Source organism: Colias croceus, chromosome 16, assembly GCF_905220415.1.
Source record: "Colias croceus chromosome 16, ilColCroc2.1".
Taxonomy (NCBI): domain Eukaryota; kingdom Metazoa; phylum Arthropoda; class Insecta; order Lepidoptera; family Pieridae; genus Colias; species Colias croceus.
In genome coordinates this window covers 5199416-5219585 of record NC_059552.1, presented here as the reverse complement: position 1 = coordinate 5219585, position 20170 = coordinate 5199416, and the positions used below count along the sequence as shown (strand labels likewise).

At 32.7% G+C, this 20170-nt stretch overlaps 3 protein-coding genes across 3 annotated transcripts; 1 reads left to right on the top strand and 2 right to left on the bottom strand.

Moving 5' to 3' along the window:
• Positions 1-1208: 1208 nt before the first annotated feature.
• Positions 1209-6308, bottom strand: LOC123698490 (protein pygopus-like). Its single transcript, XM_045645134.1, has 3 exons — positions 6029-6308; positions 4286-5768; positions 1209-3839 (listed from the first exon to the last, which is right to left on the bottom strand). Exons 2-3 carry the CDS (start codon positions 5620-5622, stop codon positions 3719-3721), a joined length of 1458 nt encoding a protein of 485 aa, XP_045501090.1. The 5' UTR covers positions 5623-5768; positions 6029-6308; the 3' UTR covers positions 1209-3718.
• Positions 6309-6646: 338 nt separating this feature from the next.
• On the top strand, positions 6647-10340 carry LOC123698643 (39S ribosomal protein L2, mitochondrial). Its single transcript, XM_045645379.1, has 6 exons — positions 6647-6924; positions 7190-7302; positions 7553-7688; positions 8064-8144; positions 9766-9897; positions 10090-10340. The coding sequence occupies exons 1-6, from the start codon at positions 6699-6701 to the stop codon at positions 10293-10295; spliced, it is 894 nt and encodes a 297-aa protein (XP_045501335.1). The 5' UTR covers positions 6647-6698; the 3' UTR covers positions 10296-10340.
• Positions 10341-10748: 408 nt separating this feature from the next.
• LOC123698582 (ubiquitin-like modifier-activating enzyme ATG7) lies at positions 10749-19940 on the bottom strand. Its single transcript, XM_045645258.1, has 11 exons — positions 19681-19940; positions 19283-19478; positions 18526-18981; positions 18254-18360; positions 16519-16663; positions 13698-13856; positions 13169-13357; positions 12761-12913; positions 11763-11878; positions 11294-11576; positions 10749-11024 (listed from the first exon to the last, which is right to left on the bottom strand). Exons 1-11 carry the CDS (start codon positions 19875-19877, stop codon positions 10992-10994), a joined length of 2034 nt encoding a protein of 677 aa, XP_045501214.1. The 5' UTR covers positions 19878-19940; the 3' UTR covers positions 10749-10991.
• Between the last annotated feature and the right edge of the window lie 230 nt (positions 19941-20170).

Below are 20170 nucleotides of genomic sequence, written 5' to 3'. Positions count from 1 at the left end.
CTTCGATTATGATGGGATCCATTACTGAGTTGGTCATCAGTTTCGTTTTTGTAATGTTCATCTTTAAACCCACTTTCGAGCTCTCTTTATTTATTTAGAGCTCTCTTTGGATTTTCTTCCAGTAGAACAAGATCATCCGCAAATCTTAAATGGTTTAGTTTTCTTCCAGCTACGTTGAAGCCCAGATGCTCCCAGAAAAAGATTAATACTGACTTATTATCCATACTTAATATTATAAATGCGAAAGTAAATCTGTCTGTCTGTCTGTTACTCAATCACGCCTTAACTACTGAACCAATTTGCATGAAATTTGGTATAGAGATATTTTGATACCCGAGCAAGGACATAGGCTACTTTTTACTTCCGGAAATATGATAGGTTTTGTCTCGGAAATCCCACGGGAACTATGCGGGTTTTTTTTTGACTGCGCGGGCGAAGCTGCGGGTGGAAAGCTAGTTAGGGCGCGTTTATATGACATGGAATGTTACCGCGCGGCGAAAGTACGGTGACCGCGCGGCGGCCGCGCGCTCAGCCACGCCACTGCGAACCTGGACCATTTCCAGTTGAACGTAAAGTTGAAATTAATTTGAGTAACTAACTGCGCGGCCGCCACGCGGTCGAGCGCGCAGCCACCGCGCGGCCGCCGCGCGGCCACCGCGCAGTTAGTTACTCAAAATTAATTTCAACTTTACGTCCTTGTTAATAAAACATAAATTTGCTATAACTGAACAGCCACCGCGCAGTCGCCGCGCGGCGGCCGCGCTCGTCGTCTAACTGCAGCCTTATTATATAAGAAAACGACATTCTAGACCTTGGATATATCAACACATTGATCTCGGCACGCAAGTGGAGAGTTTAGAACTTTATTTTACGATTTATATGATGAACATTTTCAGTTTTATTATCGTGTTGTGTGACAAAGGACACTGGACAGCACTGGCGAAGGATGTGCGAAGGGCGTGTGGGGAAGGCGGGAGGGACATAGCTTAGCTCGCGTAGCTGCGCATCGGCATACACAACTAACATAGCTTCGCATTTTTAGTTAGCTCACACAGCTTAGTTCACATAGTTTGCGGTCTGCACACAAGTATGGAAAACTGCGTCAGCTATGCGAGCTAAGCTAAACTAACTTAGCTTAGCTCTTGGTCTGCAACCCGCATAAGTGTCGGTGGGTATATGAAGAAATGGAGATAAAATAAAATTCTCAATAACAATTTTATTATTGCTTGTTATTATTCACATAATACAAAATAAACTATGCACAAGTATAAGACCACTGACGTAATTCTATTTTGACTTTATAAAATATTCTGAATTACAACTTGTTACATCACAACATGACGGTTGTGTACTTATATTCAATATGTTAATGTACACAGCAGCAGTCTCCCGTAAAATAATTGTGATGCTCTCACGACATATTTTAATTAAGTATTAACTTTACATTCATGGCCACGTATCCTACATAATATTCTTATTAATGTTAACTGTACAATGTGTTTAGCGATACGTGTGGTTCCATATAATATATTATGTACATGATTATAATGTTTTCTCTCGTCGGCTAATTTACTAAGGACTTTAACACTAGTTACCTACTTCATATAGAAGCTTTATTTATGGCATGGTCATTGGTCAAACTGTTTTATTTATTACATACAAAAAATCGAAAGTCGTCATTATCTTTGCAATTTAACTATTATTCTTTATAATTAACATCTCATTGTCCATGCCATAATACTGAACAAATCTGTTTGATATAAAATATAACATTATGTAAAAAATACATAAATAAAATACATTTTATTTTTAATCTTCTATTAATTTTAACTTAATGTCATGGTGAATTTATTAATGTTAAGTAAATAAAAATCATTATAGTTTTGGATTGATTATGAAATAAAAATAAATCATCAATTTAATACATGATAAAATAAGACATTATTTAGAACATCAAAGATTCACTGGTTTCTACAATACTTGAAATAAGACAAAATTATATAAATATATATCAAAAGAAGATACAACTTGGGCCAACATTATAAACAATTCATTTACATATAGTAGAGGAACTAAATTACATAAGTAAAAAAAAATAGCTTAGACTGAGCATAAAGATAATGTTAATGGCTTACGAAACATAAATAGTAAATCAAAATTTCACAACCTAGGAATAGATAAAATTATAATTACAAAAAAATTGATTTGTAAACAAGTTAAAACTGCTAAGAAACTACTTCGGAATAATGAGTAATGGCACAAGTAAAGTGGAACATTTACAACTGACACAAAATAAAAGAAAAGAAATGTCCCAATATTAGTTTAAAACTTTAGCAGTGATTAATTTTATCAAACATTAAATAAACTTAAAATATATTCACATGCGAAGTAACGAAGATTCGATAGAAATGCCTTTGATTGACTTCAGATGTAAAACGCAGCGGCATGCTAAAAAAGTTAGCTGCGCATATTTCACACATAAAATTAAAGTCACAACCGCGTATTTTCACCTGAAGTCAATCCATGGTTTAAATAATCTCATTATCATTATCTACGACCTACTTTGTTATTTACATAACTTAATTTACAATTTTACCATTAAAAAATCTTCAAAAGTTAAAAAATTGACAAACACATTTTAACACTCCTATATTTAAGAAAGCGTATGGATTCATCGTAGTATGTACATTTTCATAACGCGCTAATTAATTATTATTATTATTACATGCAAATGAGGGCACCAAATAATAAGTACATTGCTTTCCTTAGTGTAACAATAGTCTACTCAACATAGACATGGGCACCATTAAAATTATGGTAATAAACGATTTGTTTTATATAAATTATAAAGCTCATATTGTGTGTGATTGTACTTAGATTTGTGCTGCATCAAACATATATTTTGTGTATAATCTCGGGTAATAAAATTTGACTATTTTGAGCTTTTCCTATCCATTTTGTAAAAATGGCTCTGTCTATTTGGATATAGTTAAAAATTGTAATTTGAAAGTACACTTAAAGGTCACAATTATTATAAGGCGGAAGTTTAGATTCATCTTACGCTATAACATATGTACAATATGCACAAAGACTAAAGCGTCACACAACAAGCCACAAAACAGGGCAGCCACCATTATATTGCTTAAATCTGAATCAATGTTTCATATAATTTTACGTTCTAATAATCACATTGAATTGCTCTTATGGATATGCCTAATGCACATACAAAAATGTCTAGGAAAGTCATTTTATACATAATTTTCATATATCAAAATAATTTTATGAAGAAATTAATAGTCTTCTGAAAAGTTTTAACAATAAATTTTAATCCATAAGAAATTACGAGTCTTTATTAAATTTTGGATTTCACAAATAGTTAGTAATCAATTTTTCTATTAGACTAAGAATAATTTCATAAGTCGGTAAAATAATTAAGACTAGTCAGAACTGCAATAATACATAATGTATCATCTTTTATGTTACATTTTAGTATTTTAAGGCAATAATTTCAATCATTTCACTCAATAACCAACTTTATACTCTATCCATGAGATCTTTCATAAGACTTCACCAAATCTTGCCATGATACTTATCAAATTATTGTGAAAAATGAATGGATTAAAGGCAAACTAAATGAAGTGTAATAAATACTTGTGATGAGTGGCAATGAGCATGTTGCTCAATGTGGCAGGAGCAAGGGCGAAGTCGCGGCGCATCGTTATGGCTTGAATTTTACAAGAGGTATGTTTTTAGAGTGCAGGCACTTGTCACAAACCCACTCTGCATAGACTTCTGCAGTTAATAACTGAAATGCTGGCTCTGTTAATCCCGTACACCCTCTGAAAATGTTATTTACATCCTTTATGATATTTATCTTAGTCACAATATTTATTTAAAAAAAAAACAAAGTATTTAAGTGTTATCTTTTTAAAAAATGCTTTATATAATATTGTAAAATAATATAAATTCCATTTAGTTGTTTCTACAGTTCATAAGTTGCAAAGATATTATAATTAAAGTGTAGATTTGCACTCTTTATAAATTGTTATATAATTTGAAAAGATAGAATATGGGTTTAAAATCTGTTAGAGTGCATTTGAAGTTCTAAAAATCTTTATAGTGCTTTAAATACTTAACCAAATGTATTTTTTGATTACATGGTAGTTTTAGAAATAAAGTTTGTGTTAACATACATCACTAGAATTTTAAACCAAACAGAAAAAAATATATATAAAAAGTTCTATAATATATTGGTTAGAACTTAGAATCAAAATGCACATCTCACCTGTGAAACCAAAAATTGCACCCTGATTCACATAAGATGGCCTGATCATTATCATGAACTTCTTTGTGACATACACCACATGGATATATTGGCGGTGCATTTGGGTTCTGTGGGTTGAACACCATTGGCTGATCAGGTGGATACACTTTTCCTGCGCTAACTGGCATTGGTTTAGGACCAAACATTCCCATTCCTTGCCCCATCGGCCCTTGGCCTCCTGGTCCTCCCATGGCCATACCACTCATACCTGCAAGGGGGCCACAGTTACCCATGTTGCCTGGTCCAGGGCCCATGCCCATCGAACCATTTCCACCCATCCCCATTGGACCACCATGCCCCATATGATTACCAGAGTATGGAGGACCGGGACCCATTGAAGTCATGGGACCATTCACGCCCATTGGACCACTTCCCATTCCTGATCCCATAGGGCTTCCGTGCCTCATAGGTCCACAGTGTCCAGGTCCCATTCCACTATTTTGCATTGGACTTGGTGACATAATTGAACTATTAGGACCCATACTGCCATTAGAACAATTCGGCCCCATTGGGCCATTCATTCGAGGAACATTCATACCTGGCCCACCTCCACCCATGGGCCCATTCATTGGACCATTCATAGAACCTGCTCCAAGAGGGCTATGCATCGGTGGGCCCATGGGACTGTTGCTCATGTGGCTTCCAGCCATAGATCCCATATTCATGGGACTTCCCATAGGCCCTGATGACATTGGAGAACCCATAGGCATAGAATTCATAGGACTCATTGGACTTCCCATTGATCTTGATCCACCCATACCTGGCCCCATACTGTGATTACCCATTCCCATGTTAGGACCTCCCATAGGAGACATACCACCCATATGGCCCATAGGGCTCATGTTACCCATTGGGCTGATCCCTCCTCTAGGAGGCATTTGTTGATTCATTGGACTTATATTGTGTGGTAAGGGACTCATGTGCCTCATAGGCGGTCCACCCATACTGTGCATAGGTCCCATCATCCCCATAGGTCCATTTTGATTCATCATCGGACCATTTTGACTCATCATGGGTCCATTGTGCGAAACTGTGGATGGTGAATCATCAAATGGGTTGGAGGCCACAATTGTATCCCCATAACCTGTTAAAGGGGGAGGTAATAAGTCTTGTGCTGTAGGAGGTGGTTGCGGTGGTGTTAAAGCATTATTTGCATTTGATGTTTTCCGCCTCTTTTTAGGGTTGCTAGGTGCTGGAGCTGGTGGTGTTGGAGTATCCATAGGTGGTTTAAAATCTGGAGGTCCTAGTCCAGGCCCTGGCAACCGATAGGATGGCATTCCAGCCAAATTGTGACTCATTTTTGCTTTATTCTGTTACTGCTCTGACAACCATTATGAGGATTTGTAGACTAGTAGAAATAATTTAAAAAATACATTTATACATAAGGCACCGCATTGTCACGAGAAAGCGCAATAACGTGCCGGAAGACTGGTTGTTTCTATTTCTGTAACAAACAAAAAAAAAACAATAAGGACGAATAATTCAAGATAAATAAAATATAATTTTAGAAAAATTGTAGTTAATTTAGCATGTTTATCTTTATATATTACGGATTTATGACCGTCGACAATTTTGATTAGAGTATGAGATGAACATCAGCAACCTAATCATTATAAATGCATAAAATAGGATTCAAAGTATATAATTCCCGTGCCTTTCATGATATTTGAAATGGCAGGTTATAAATACACACATAAAACTTACAGCATTATCAATTTAGCATCGGAATTACTGATTATTTTTTTGTCCTCATCAAGACCCCAAGGCAGGCGTGCAACATATGATAAAATATCAGGCGAAAATCACTCTTCACACACAGTTTTTGGTATCCACGATTGCTTTACAGACAACTTATTGTTTTAACATATATGAAGAACACATAAAACAAGAATTACCAGTCTATTGAATGCATTTTTATTTACGACTCACGATATTCCAAACAACACACGCCACATTCACGATGTATTTTTTGTCAGAAAATTGCCGCTAGGGGTCGTTTTTAACTTTTTAAAATCATCACTGTCTAGCAAAAGAAATGCACGATACAGCCCAAATTCATACGATCAGAATACAAAAATAAATAATAACTGATGGATAATAATATATGTATCGTATAATAAACATTTTTTTTTAATTTTGAATGTACTCATAACATTTACGTATATATTTAGTGTAATGTAATTATCTAATTACTTGCTCTGTGATTATCTACGAATCGTCAAATGTCAATCGTCACTGACAAACTTCAAAGACCCAACAAAGACCACACGGATTTTATTTTTTCCTTGACATTTGACATTTGACAATTTTCACAAAAGTAACAATTAGGTTAAGACTTTAAGAGGCTTTTCTATTAAATGATTTGTTATTAAAAATGACTTTAAACAGGCTCTTTTCAAGCCTTGCCATTTCAACTACAACAAATCTTATTTCAAAACGAACATTACACGTGAGTGTGGTTTCTTTAGCAAGTAAACCTAATATAGTGAAGCCAAAGCCAGGATTTGGAAAAAGTTATCGGAGAATCGTTCATTTTCCAGAAGAATATACAGTAAAACCATTAGATGTTACAAATTTAGCTGGAAGAGACCCTGAATCTGGTAAGCACTACATTCTAAGGTAATCTTTTATTTTGTTTTGGTTCAAGAAAAGGTTAAAAATTTGAAGAAACAGAAGACTAAATTAAAGTTGGCAATATGATATCAATAAAATAACATGATAAAGGCAACTTTATATTCAACTTTTAAAAAGTACCTACTTATTTATTTGTTGTCACATCTCATAATTACATAGCTACAGTAATAGTATATTTGCATGACATAATATTATGTTTAATCTTAATATTATTGTTCTTTTTTATACAAGGTCGAGTTGTAGCCAAAGGAATTGGAGGTGGAATAAAACATAAATATCATTGGATTAATTGGATTAGAGATGGACCAACAGAAGGACCACCCCAGGAGGAAAAAGTGATTCAGGTAAATTATAATGACTCAAGATCTAGGAAGTTGGTAACATAATGCTTACTGTTCTGTCTTTTATTGTTATAGTTATATAGGTAAAAAGTACTAAACAAACAAATTAATTATTGAAATATTGTACTGAGAGAATTTATAAAAAAATATTTTAAATGAGAGAAACACAATATCACTGAAATTCTGAAAAATATTTGGTGAATCTTGTTGTGATTGATTACATAATATTATAACTAAATAATTTTATTTTAAGATTTTAGATGATGGATGCCGTACCGCTCATGTGGCACTTGTAGCTGTTGGAGATAAAATTAAGTATATCCTCGCTACAGAAAATATGAAGGCTGGTGACATCATCAAAACATCCAGACACCTGCCAAGAATACCAGGTCATTTTTACTTTGTTTTAACTTTGTGATCAATGGGTTAAATTAAGTGTATATAATTATTATCTTAGGTTTTCCTTTTCTTCCAAGATTTATGGAACAAATGAGAGATTGAATACAGTACTTGTATGAAGGATTTAATATAGCCATCAATTAATCTGTTATTGAACTAAAGATCTATAATTTAAATTTAAAATAAATTTTACTACAATAGAAAGTAAAGATAAATTTAAGAAATTCACATAAAAATTTTGGAACCAATTTTTTTATGAATATTGAAATATAATATAATAATTTATATTATGATAAGTACATTGTGTTCCTCATGCGATATTTATTCATCATTATTGCCTATAAAAACATATTTTATTGTTTTAGTAAGAGCAAATGAAGGAGATGCTTATGTGCTGGGTGCTCTGCCCGCAGGAACATTGGTTCATTGCATAGAAAAAGAGCCAGGTAATTCATGTTTATCCTTTGACATTCATCATGAATAAAATAAAATAAAGTCACTATTCTTCGGAACTTCTTACATAAATCCGATGATATTATGTTTATGTAACTGAAATATAATTTAAACAAGCAATTTTTTGTATGATGTTTCTAAGTTATGAAATGAAATGAAAATTTGTTTATGCTATATAATATAAATATACTAGCTTACCGCCCGCGGCTTCGCCCGCTTTGTCTAAAACCTAATAAATTATATATACTAAAACCTTCCTCTTGAATCACTTTATCTATTAAAAAAATCGCATTGAAATCCGTTGCGTAGTTTTAAAGATTTAAGCATACAAAGGGACATAGGGACAGGGAAAGCGACTTTGTTTTATACTATGTAGTGATGCAGGCTTTCCTAGTAATGTTGGATAATGTGGGGTGTCCATGTGCAGGATTTCTATCGGGAGGTGACCCCACTCCATGTCGATTGAGGCCACCAGGATCCCCCAGCCCGATCCCCCAGGGGATCCTAGTGAACTCATCGGTTCATCAGAATCCCCTCATAATAAAATGAAGTACTTAAAGATGTTATCACACTGCTTAAAAATATTTTATTTAACAATATCTAAAAAATGACCTACGCTCGCTGCTTATTAATTCCATTTGTGTTTCTTGTATAAACTTATCAGTTGCTATTTGATCTACCTTACGTATTTTTTTTGGTTGCCTTCGCTTTTGTTCAGAATCTCTTTTTAATGCATTCAATAACTGTAGAATGTTAGGGCGTTTTCGACCAATCATTTTTAATAAACCCGAGTTCCAACTTTCTCAACAATTATTATTGGTGCGATGTCTTTCGCTAAAAACTGACATCAAGAACAAAGGAATAGATTTGGTAAGAATATTACAATATTCGTAAAAAGGGAAAAAAACTTAATTAACTTAAAAACAAATTTACTAGTAGAGTGGTTATGTTGTGCGGTGCTATGCCATTGTTACCTACGGAATATATGACTGAAGGGTGGAACTATATTTTAAAAAACATATTAAGTATGAGTAAAGATTATCCAAACATGCTGAAGTTAGTAAATTATATGAAATACTCAAAGCTCAAAAATGACGATACCAGAAAAATGTTGTCAGTTTTCAGCGAAAGACATCGCACCAATAATTGTTGCGAAAGTTGGAACTCGGGTTTATTAAAAATGATTGGTCGAAAACGCCCTAACATTCTACAGTTATTGAATGCATTAAAAAGAGATTCTGAACAAAAGCGAATGCAACCAAAAAAAATACGTAAGGTAGATCAAATAGCAACTGATAAGTTTATACAAGAAACACAAATGGAATTAATAAGCAGCGACATAAGCGTAGGTCATTTTTTAGATATTGTTAAATAAAATATTTTTAAGCAGTCTGATAACATCTTTACTTCATTTTATTATGAGGGGATTCTGGTGAACCGATGAGTTCACTAGGATCCCCTGGGGGATCGGGCTGGGGGAACCTGGTGGCCTCAACCCTCCATGTCATACTGTTTACCTTCAACAAGAATCTTGTAACAAACTGAAGTTGAATCATAATCAAAGTTATTGCGCAAAATAACAAATTTTAATATAATTATGTATAATATTCACAGGTCAAGGTGGGCTGTATGTTCATGCTGCTGGAACATATGGCACAATTTTGCGAAAGCAAAATGATAGAATAATAGTGCAGATGCCATCAAAAAGATTATTTAGCTTTGATCAACATTGTATGGCAGTTGTTGGTAAGGCTTTGATTTCTGTACCTTAAAACTAAGTTTTATCTATGTTAAAGTTAATCCTTATTGTTACTTGGTTCCTAACAAAAGTCAAGGAATATGCTTTATCAATTTTATTTTAATCATAGCAAAGGTATTTTTTTCACGTATATTTTTACGAAAACATAAAACGTAACACCCACATTATGTTTAAAATAGGTCGCCTATCGAACATAACCCATGGCAGTACTCCAATCGGTTCGCCGCAACGTAATAGATGGCTTGGAAACCGGCCTCGATCCGGCTTGTGGAAGAGAAAGGATGGAAGACACGGTAGAAAGATCAAACCACCAAAGCCAGTAAAGGAAATTCAACATCCAACCAAATTCCCATTGCCAGCGATACAATTCTCTATGCGCCCTTGAATGTTTTTGTAGAAATATGTAGTTAATAAATTTAATTTAAAATTATTGCAATGTTTCATTTGACATGTTTTTATAATTTAGCTAAGAGTGGAATCCAAACTTCAATAAATTTAATATGTCTGAATGCCAGATGGTAAAATCAGAACGATATTAAAATATAAATTGAAATATCGTAATTTATATCGTGGAACTAATATTAGTTAGGCCATGTTTTATGCGGAATAAAAAAATATTTAAATTAAATTATTTAATATACAAGGTTCTTTTTTTAATCCATACTAATATTATAAATGCGAAAGTAACTCTGTCTGTCTGTTACTCAATCACGCCTAAACTACTGAACCAATTTGCATGAAATTTGGTATGAAGATATTTTGATACCCGAGAAAGGACATAGGCTACCTTTTATTGTGAAATATGTACCACGGGCGAAGCCGGGGCGGACCTCTAGTTTATTATAAATCATAATTCACGTTCAATTACTTACTTACAACTACAAATGCGAATAAAAATATATACACAACAAATTATAATATTTAACATGAAAAGCATTACTTTGTGCAAGTCACAAATTTTCGCTTAGTTGTATGGAATTAAATCAGATCAAAGATATTATTTCTCATGAAACTTTCGTAATTATGTAAATAGACTATTAAAACATCGAGAAATATCTAATAACTAATTTAAATATTTGAATTAATCTACATCTTCATCCGAAAACGTTAAAATCTGTAACAAAAGGAGTTATTGTTAGTTATGAATTGATAAAAAATTCTTCTGTTTTTTTTTTCAGGAATTTAAGATGATAAAATACATTGAATTTTTGTGAGAATAATCTATTAATAACTTTTTGTTGCAGAGCTGAAAATGGCCCAGAATATACTATTTTATATAACACTAATTTAGCAAAGCAACACTATTGGGTTAGCTAGATTAAATTATATAAACACAATCTTACAAGATTATATACCCAAAATAATATTTAAAGTATAACTTACATCAGCAATCTCGGCAGTCAATTGCAACTCCGATAATCCAGTAATCTCTTCCAAATAAGTTCCACTGTTGAATACTTTTAACAAGAACTCTATTCCTTCTTCTCTATACATATTGATGACTACATCAGAACAAGCGATACACTGTCTGAATTTAGTACAAGTTGGTGTCACAGTCTGGTATGAGTGTAAGAATCCTCTAATTGAATGAGGTATCGGTCCGAGCACACCAGTAGATATTGAACCTTCTTCGTCCGCTAAATTATATGGCGCTGGTGCATTGATTCTGATTTAAAAAAAAATTATAATCATTTTTTATTTTTTATGAGACATAACGACAAAAATTATATAAGATTTTTTTCAACTACTTTGAAAAAAATCTGATTCATGAAGCATTTGAATGCTTTAAAACTAAATATTAAAGTCAATGAAACATATTTTTAAGTTGGAAATAATAAAAAGATGTTGTTACCTTAGCGGATGTTGTAATAGCGCAACTAATAGTTCAACAGCAAGCGCTCCAGCAATGGCGGCGACACCTGGCCGCGTTACTGTACATTGTTGATCGAGCGTGCGATCTTTTATCGACTGAAATTTAATATTACAACGAAAATAAAATATCAATATTGGTAATTTTTTTTTTAATTTTTAGAAAATAGGCTACTATAGTCCTTTCCACCTAAGATGATTTCTGTGACACATCGATTTTTGACACGTGTAGAGATGTCTTTACTGAAATCATATCAATTGTTTCCGATAATCGATAATATTTTATATGGAAAGGAAATCGATTTGAATAAAGTACCAAAATTAGTTTTTTCGGCATTTCGCCAACAATTAACTAAGGAAACTTAGCAAACAACAGCAACAAAAAGTCAACAATAATAATTAGTAACAATAACAGAATACCACGTAAAGTATCAATATAAAAATGCAACTTGTATACAAGGCTGATGCACTCGTACAGACGATTGACTCGATTGACAAACGATCACAAGATGGGCGCCGATTATATGATTTTCCAACTCTATGATTTTTCAACGATCCATTTCATGTACCTGAATTGCGTAGGTATTATATTTTTGTGTTATTTTATTTTATTTTTCATTATATTAAACTAAACAATACTGTTTTTGATTTATAAGCTTAAGATATTTCAATTTCATATTTTTGGTAATAATGTCGCCATAAAATAAAAATATTATGCACTAAAAATATTTTGGCGTTTTAAACATAAAATACGTAATTCGGAACACGATGAAGTGTCACAGGAATAATCCTAGCTGAAAAGGACTATAACTCGGTTTGTATTCTATAAAGATATTCATAGACATGCGACTCGAAGGACCATTATTTCGAATTATTCTATCCATCATCAATCGTCAAAAGAAAAATACAGTCAAGTTTACATGTTTCAAAAATAGCTTCTGGGTGTAATAATTTATTAAATTTAAAAGTAATAACGCTTACATTCCCTGGCGCGGTAACATCATTACAGAAATAACATCCAAGCTGTGCGCCATTTACATGATGACTCTTTACATCAGCGGCCGGTGCTGCTAGACCTAAGCCGTGTCGGATCACCAAATAACTGTCGAAACCAAGAGCCGCATTGATCACGATCTTAAACATTTAAAAAAAACATGCTGAAACTCATGATTATTGTCACCGATCCTTAATAAGTGTAAGTACAAAGATTGAATTAAACGTGTCTGTTAAAAGCGGGTCAAAATCGAGTCTAAAGGACTTGGTTACATACAAAAATACACGAGAAGCTAATAAAGGCGAATTAAAAAATGAAGTTATTTAAGCCATGAGTCATATTGAGAAATTATATACTTTGTTAGATAGATGTTTCTAAATATGTAAATTAAATACCTTTCCATAATGAGCTGCCAATAAAGTAGGTAACCATCTCGCCTCTCTTGTATCAAGCAAAAGAAATATAACGTCATGTTCCTCAATCGCTTCAACAATTTGCTTTATATTGGCAATTGTTTCAGCTTTCAGAGAATCGCCTATTGGATGTCCTGGCATTGGAATATGCACTGATAATCCATTACTGACCTGCAATAATAATATTTATTATCTAAAAATGCCAGTAATAGGTTGTAACCTACAACACAAACAATATTCTATTTTAAAATAGGATCTATTGTTTATATTAAGGTATGCTCTCATGCGTAAAAAGATAGCTCGCTCGCCTAAAGGAGTCAGGCAATTGCCTGATTTTCTTATTACCATTCTGGAGAGTGTACATAGATTCTATAACTTTTAACATTTGTTGAATTATGACTTGACATAATATTATAACTAGATACAGTGCACTTGATAACTTCGGCTCGGACTATTTTTACATTACAATTGATTTAGTATTGAAAATTTTAATTTGTCAACATTTACTTACAACAGTAGGCAAGACACTTTTCAGATTGTCGGCAGCAGCGACCGCTTTCATTTTCCCGCCATTGAGGCAGTCCTCATACGTGAACAGTACTTGGCGTGTAGGATTCGAGAATGATACTTTTCCGTTGTCTATGAATGTAACGTGACGGAAACCCCACGCCTGGTGATAACAAAAAGATGATAATGTTAAATATTAAAAAAAGGGTTTAATAATAGTCATGTTTTAGAAATTTTAGAATTGTAAAAGAATTAATAAAACATAAAACGAAACAGATATAGACTACAAGCCCGCATAGGAAAAAAATATGGGTCAAATGAACCACCAGGGGACATATCTAGAACGATAGAAGAGCATAAAATAATAAGATTCATCACTATGCCGTCACTTGTAAGCTGTCCAACTGAGTGCAGATGAGAATTGAAAAGTACAGGTAGACTCGGTAAATTTTGGTCATATATTTTTGTACGGCATTCTTAACCATCGATAGATCCATTAAAAATAATAAGAAACCGCTCAGTGCCGTACAAAAATGGTGGTCCACAAAGTCGGAATTTTTATTTAATTTCCGAGAGTTACCGAGGGTAAATTTGGTCATTTGACCATGTACGGCATCTGTGTTATACTATGCCTATACTGCTTTTAATCCATTATTCCGCAACGCCGTACAAAAATCATGGGGACAAGGGGAAAAAATCGAGAGTTGCAATCCCCTCTCTTTCCCCACTCCAGGGGGTCATTTGACTAAGTACGGCTTCGGTTCCAAAACATTATCTAGCACTCAAAAGTACTATTAAAAGCAATGCCGTCAAAAAATAATTGTTCTTTTAAATGTATACCAATAATCATCTAAATTTCATCGAATTCTTGATATAAAGAGCTGTAAGGTCATTTGACCCTGTACGGGAACTTTTTTTTTAACATGATATTGTAAAATTCAATTGTTGTATAGTATTGCCGTTCAAAAGAAACCGTTCTAAAAAAAGTTATAGAGAAATGCAAAAACAGAAATTTTGTAAAAGTTTAAACATCGTAGATTAATGAAATATAATAGTTTTCTACACTTTATTCGTTGTTTTAAATAGTATTAACATAGATAAATTAGGAAAAAACGATGCCGTACATTTTTGTGCAGACAACATCTTTTAGGCTGATGAAAGCGACGAAAGCTACAATTTTAAGGGTGCTTTATGGCCATTTGATACAGTACGGCATTAAAATATTTTTACCCAACTACGGCAAAGCAAAAGGAGGGTTATGATTTTGACAGGTCATGTATGTATGTTCATCTATTCCCTCGTAACTTCTAAACTACTTATCAGAATTCGACAAATGACATATCATTAGAAGCGTCTGAATTGTTCACTGGATAACCAGCGACCAGCTAGCTAAAGGCTATATGGGGTTTCACAAAATCTAATGTGGCGCCCTCTAGCGGACAAAACATACAGAGTAAAAAATAAAGTTAAGATAAATATACCGTGTTTGGTATCATTTGAAAGCGCTTTACTTGTACATTTTGAATATGTATATATTACTAGCGTTTGCTTGTGACTTTACCTGTATTCATGGGCTGATTGCATATAATTCACATCTTTTCGTTCATAGCTTCTTTATTAGTTCATCAATTTAACGGAGTCCATTCCACCTGACTGGTGATAATTAACCACCTCGAGCTTCTTAATATTAATGTATATTTATATTTTATTATCAAAATATAAAGCAAACATTTCGTTATATATATGGATTTTTTTCTTTTTCAGATTTTTCCCCTTTGAACCAACGAAAATGTACGGCACATGAAAAAATATTATCTATGCATAAAATACTTTAAAAATAAATTTATTTCGTGTTGTGTCAAATGACCCCCTGGAGTGGGGAAAGAGAGGGGATTACAACTCTCGATTTTTTCCCCTTGTCCCCATGATTTTTGTACGGCGTTGCGGAATAATGGATTAAAAGCAGTATAGGCATAGTATGACACAGATGCCGTACATGGTCAGATGACCAAATTTACCCCCGGTAACTCTCGGAAATTAAATAAAAATTCCGACTTTGTGGACCACCATTTTTGTACGGCACTGAGCGGTTCCTTATTATTTTTAATGGATCTATCGATGGTTAAGAATGCCGTACAAAAATATATGACCAAAATTTACCGAGTCTACCTGTACTTTTCAATTCTCATCTGCACTCAGTTGGACAGCTTACAAGTGACGGCATAGTGATGAATCTTATTATTTTATGCTCTTCTATCGTTCTAGATATGTCCCCTGGTTTGACCCATATTTGACCCATATTTTTTTCCTATGCGGGCTTGTAGTCTAATATACATGAACATCTTAACAAGAAGAAAGCAGTGGGAAGAGGGAAGAATAGGGGCTGACTTCCGAAACGAATGAACCTCTATGAAGCATGCGCACTATTCTAAAACACTTCTTAGCGGAACATACGTTTCAGCTGTCAGCACCGACCGCCGGCGTGCAGTCAGTGTGACGCTAAAACCAGCCTTATAATCTGCTATAAATTATAAGTGGCTCAGCTCCTGTTAGTCTTAGCGTGATGATATATAGGTAGCCTTCCTCGATAAATTTGCTCCACCGAAATAATTTTTCAAATCGGACCAGTAGTTCCTGAGATTAGCGCGTTCAAACAAATAAACTCTTCAGCTTTATAATATTAGTATAGATATATCACATTACATTATGTAGATATTTTTTTTGTAGCAGAAAACTTTGTAAGAAGACATGAGTCTGTTGTTGGATCAAATATATGTTAATTATGATGATAATGAAATAGCATGAATGGATGATAGGTTACTTACTAATAAATCTCGAGCCACATGACATCCTAATGTTCCAGCTCCCAATAATAAACATTTGGTGCTCTTCATGATGTCCACATTGAGGTCAGGTACCAATCTCCATTTCATAAGCTTAATATTTAAATCTGACGATGCGTCAGCCAATCTGTAGAATTTATTAGGTCTTCTTGTTATTTATATTTTAATAAGAAAATATTACAATTTATAATATTTCCAGAGTTTACTGGAAGTCATAAGACAATATCTGTGTTTTTGCTGGGATCATTCTTTTGCAAATATTTTGAATGGATGTTTTTTAAAATAAATAAAACCAAGTTGTTGTTATTATCAATTATAAGGGGTATCATTTAAGCTATCACCAATTTAATTAGTTTTGTGTTTGTTAAATAATATGGTTTGTCCTCAAAATAGTAGATCTGTCACCAAAATGTAGTCACCAAACAATGCAAAATCAGTTCCACAATAAATCACCTAAAATCCTGAGATATAAGGTCTAGTACCAAATAAATGTTTTTGTATGTATTATAATAGGTGTGTCCTAATAAGTATTTAAACAAACTAATTTAAAGAGATCACCAATAAATCATATTATGTTACTAGAAAATTGCATTAAGTTCAAATAAATAATAATAGTTTAAAAAAACTAAAAAACACGCTTTTTATAGAAAACCGAACTAAAAAATAGAAAATTTTATCAAATTAGTGTATTGTCATCGGTCCTCAATAAATCTACAAAGTTTGAACGAAATCTGGCCGTTTAAAGTGGGTCAAAATCGCGTAAAAATTAGGGTTGTCATCATCGTTTCAACCAAAAGATTCTGCTACTTAACTAGACTCCCAAGGTTCTAAATTTCCACTGGTAGTATAAATTATATTTAAATAACATTTTTAACAGAGTAGTAAATAAAACAATTAAAGTCAAAATAATCAAACAAAGAAATTAACTAAAACAACAAATTATCCACAACGATAATAAAATGCAACTACAACAATGAACGTGAAATCGTGAATGAAGTAAACTTGCATCTCTCTCAATCAATCTTTAGAGTCAATTTTTAAAGCGCGCCAATTTGTCTCCACCCCTTTGATCATTTTTTCATTAAAATTATAAATTGATGTATTAAATTGGTAACGAATACTATTATTCATATCTGAACGAATTAAATGTTACTACTGTATTGGTGACACAAAATATCAAATAAAGAGGAGTCGCAGTCAGGGATTGATAATAATCGATTTACTTGGTGACAGATCTACCATTCTGAGCACAGAGCTATTATTAAAGTAACAAAACTGTTATTATAAGAACGAAGTTTATATACATGTAATGCAAAATAATTTTATTGATTATCGATCTCTTATTTTACACATATATTAACATTAATTTGATAATTCATACCTGGGAACAATTTTTGTTTATCTGAGAACGAAAATATTTCGTGGTGATAGATCTATTTATTAGGTGATACACCTTGATGACAAATATAAATTTTGGTGATAGAAAATATAGTTCCCATTTATAAGTTGAATAGTCTATTGTAAAGCAATTTTATTTTTATTTACTGCTTATGAATAGTGGATTACTAAAAATAAAATGCCAGATATATCCAGTCTTACAACAAAATACTTATTTTAAGTTAAATAAAATATATCCTTATATATATAAAAACAAATTACCTTTATTACACTGTACACACACCCAAAACATTTTTTTTAGGCAGAGAGAATTTCTCACCTTATAGGATCCATAGACGCTGACATGTTTGCTAGTTTGGGTCCAAAATTGCCTTTATTATTTCTCTCCCATCCAACCCATCCCTTGTTGCCATCAGAATGAATATTCTAAAATAACAATAATTATGTATTAAAACAAAAAAAAAATTAATTACAAGTTGACAATGTAATAAAATAACAAACAAAATAGAGCAATTTATATTCCAATGAATAAAAATTAAAATGAAATAGACTAATGAACTTCTACTTCTTTTTTAATTAAAATATAAGTACCTCAGTGGCATTTATGATAAAAATGCGACTGCTATCAGCAGCACCACTTTTGTTCAACCTCAACCCTAGAACTTTAATATCTGATTTACACAATTGGGGAGAAAATTCTAGCAGAGCCGCTATAAAAATCCTTAATGGCCATCCAGGATTATCGTTATTGCTTGGATCAGAGAAAGCAAAATATATCTTGGTCATATCAACATTCACAGCTTCCTTCAGAATTTCCCTTCCAATAATATCAGATAGCTTATGGATTTTGATATTTTCGTTTTCCTTTGATATTATAAAAAAGTATTTCTGCAGCATATCCAGTGATTTATATTCATTTGAAATGTCCTCTAGTTGCTTATTATTGAAGTGTGAGGATGCAAACAAACTCTTTTCTTTCAAATATACTGTTGGTTGACTAGGTGTTGGAAAAGCAAACCAATAGTAGTAGTGAAACTTTTTCAAGTCCTGAAAAGATACAATAAAGCAAAAATAATTAAGGTTGTTAAACAAAGTTGTTTTTACATAGATTTCATGTTTTTTTGTTTATGGTTTAGAAGAAAAATTCAACTACCCACAACCTCAGAAAGCGATCAAATCAAAAACATCAGCTTTCAAGTTACAGCATGCTAATAAGTGATAAGTTTCTTGCCCAATAATAAAGTTTATAGACTATAGTAATAGACTATCCTGCTTAACATTCATAAATACTAACATAACGGTTGCAGGTCCTATTTATATACAAAATATTTCAGTTTAAGGTACTTACTGCAAATGACAGTACAAAAAAATTTAAGAGAGTGTGTGGATTCCCTATCCACGATTCTGTTTTTATGTTTTGCCAAATAATTTCTCCCAAACTATTAAGCAGGGATGCTTTATCAATGCATTTGAAATCTTCAATTGTATTTTTATTCATTATTGTTCCAGTTATGCTTAAGTATAAATGCTCTGTTTCTGGATCTCTGAAAGCAAGTTAAATTATAGATTGATGTATAGGATTAATAAAACTAAGGAAATAATGAATTTTAGTTATCAGATATTAGAAAAGAAATGAGGCAAAATAAGCAGGGATAATACTTGGGAATTACAAGGGAATACACGGGCAAGTACATAATAACTTTATAAACAAAGTTACCTAACTACATTATATTTCATAAAACTCACTTGTTAAATGAAGTTCCATCAACTTCAAATACAGGTCCCATATCATCTTGGTAAGTGAAGCGGCCATAAATCTGTTTCGTGTTCTCATTTAGTTTATCAATATTTAATTTTAATTCAGTTAAGCTGTGCCAGAATGATGGGTGTACGAAAGACATAAAAGGAACATATTGTATAATTTCTTGGTCGGTGACTGACATTTTAATATTGATTAATGAGATTTTAGATAAATTTTCAATTCAATCAATTCAATTCAATCGATAGAACACTAGCACATCTATGAGATATCAGATAACGGCAAATAATTTCATTGCTAGAAAGCGTTGTATAAACATCAAAACATTGATCGCCCAATGATCAAAATATTATTTATTGCATTTGTCATTTCGATCTGTCACTGTGACAAATGACTGGCAAAAAGTTATATCTTCTTACCGTATGTCGAAAAAAAATCAAATAAAAAAAAACACAAAAAAGCCTATTCGTAATATTA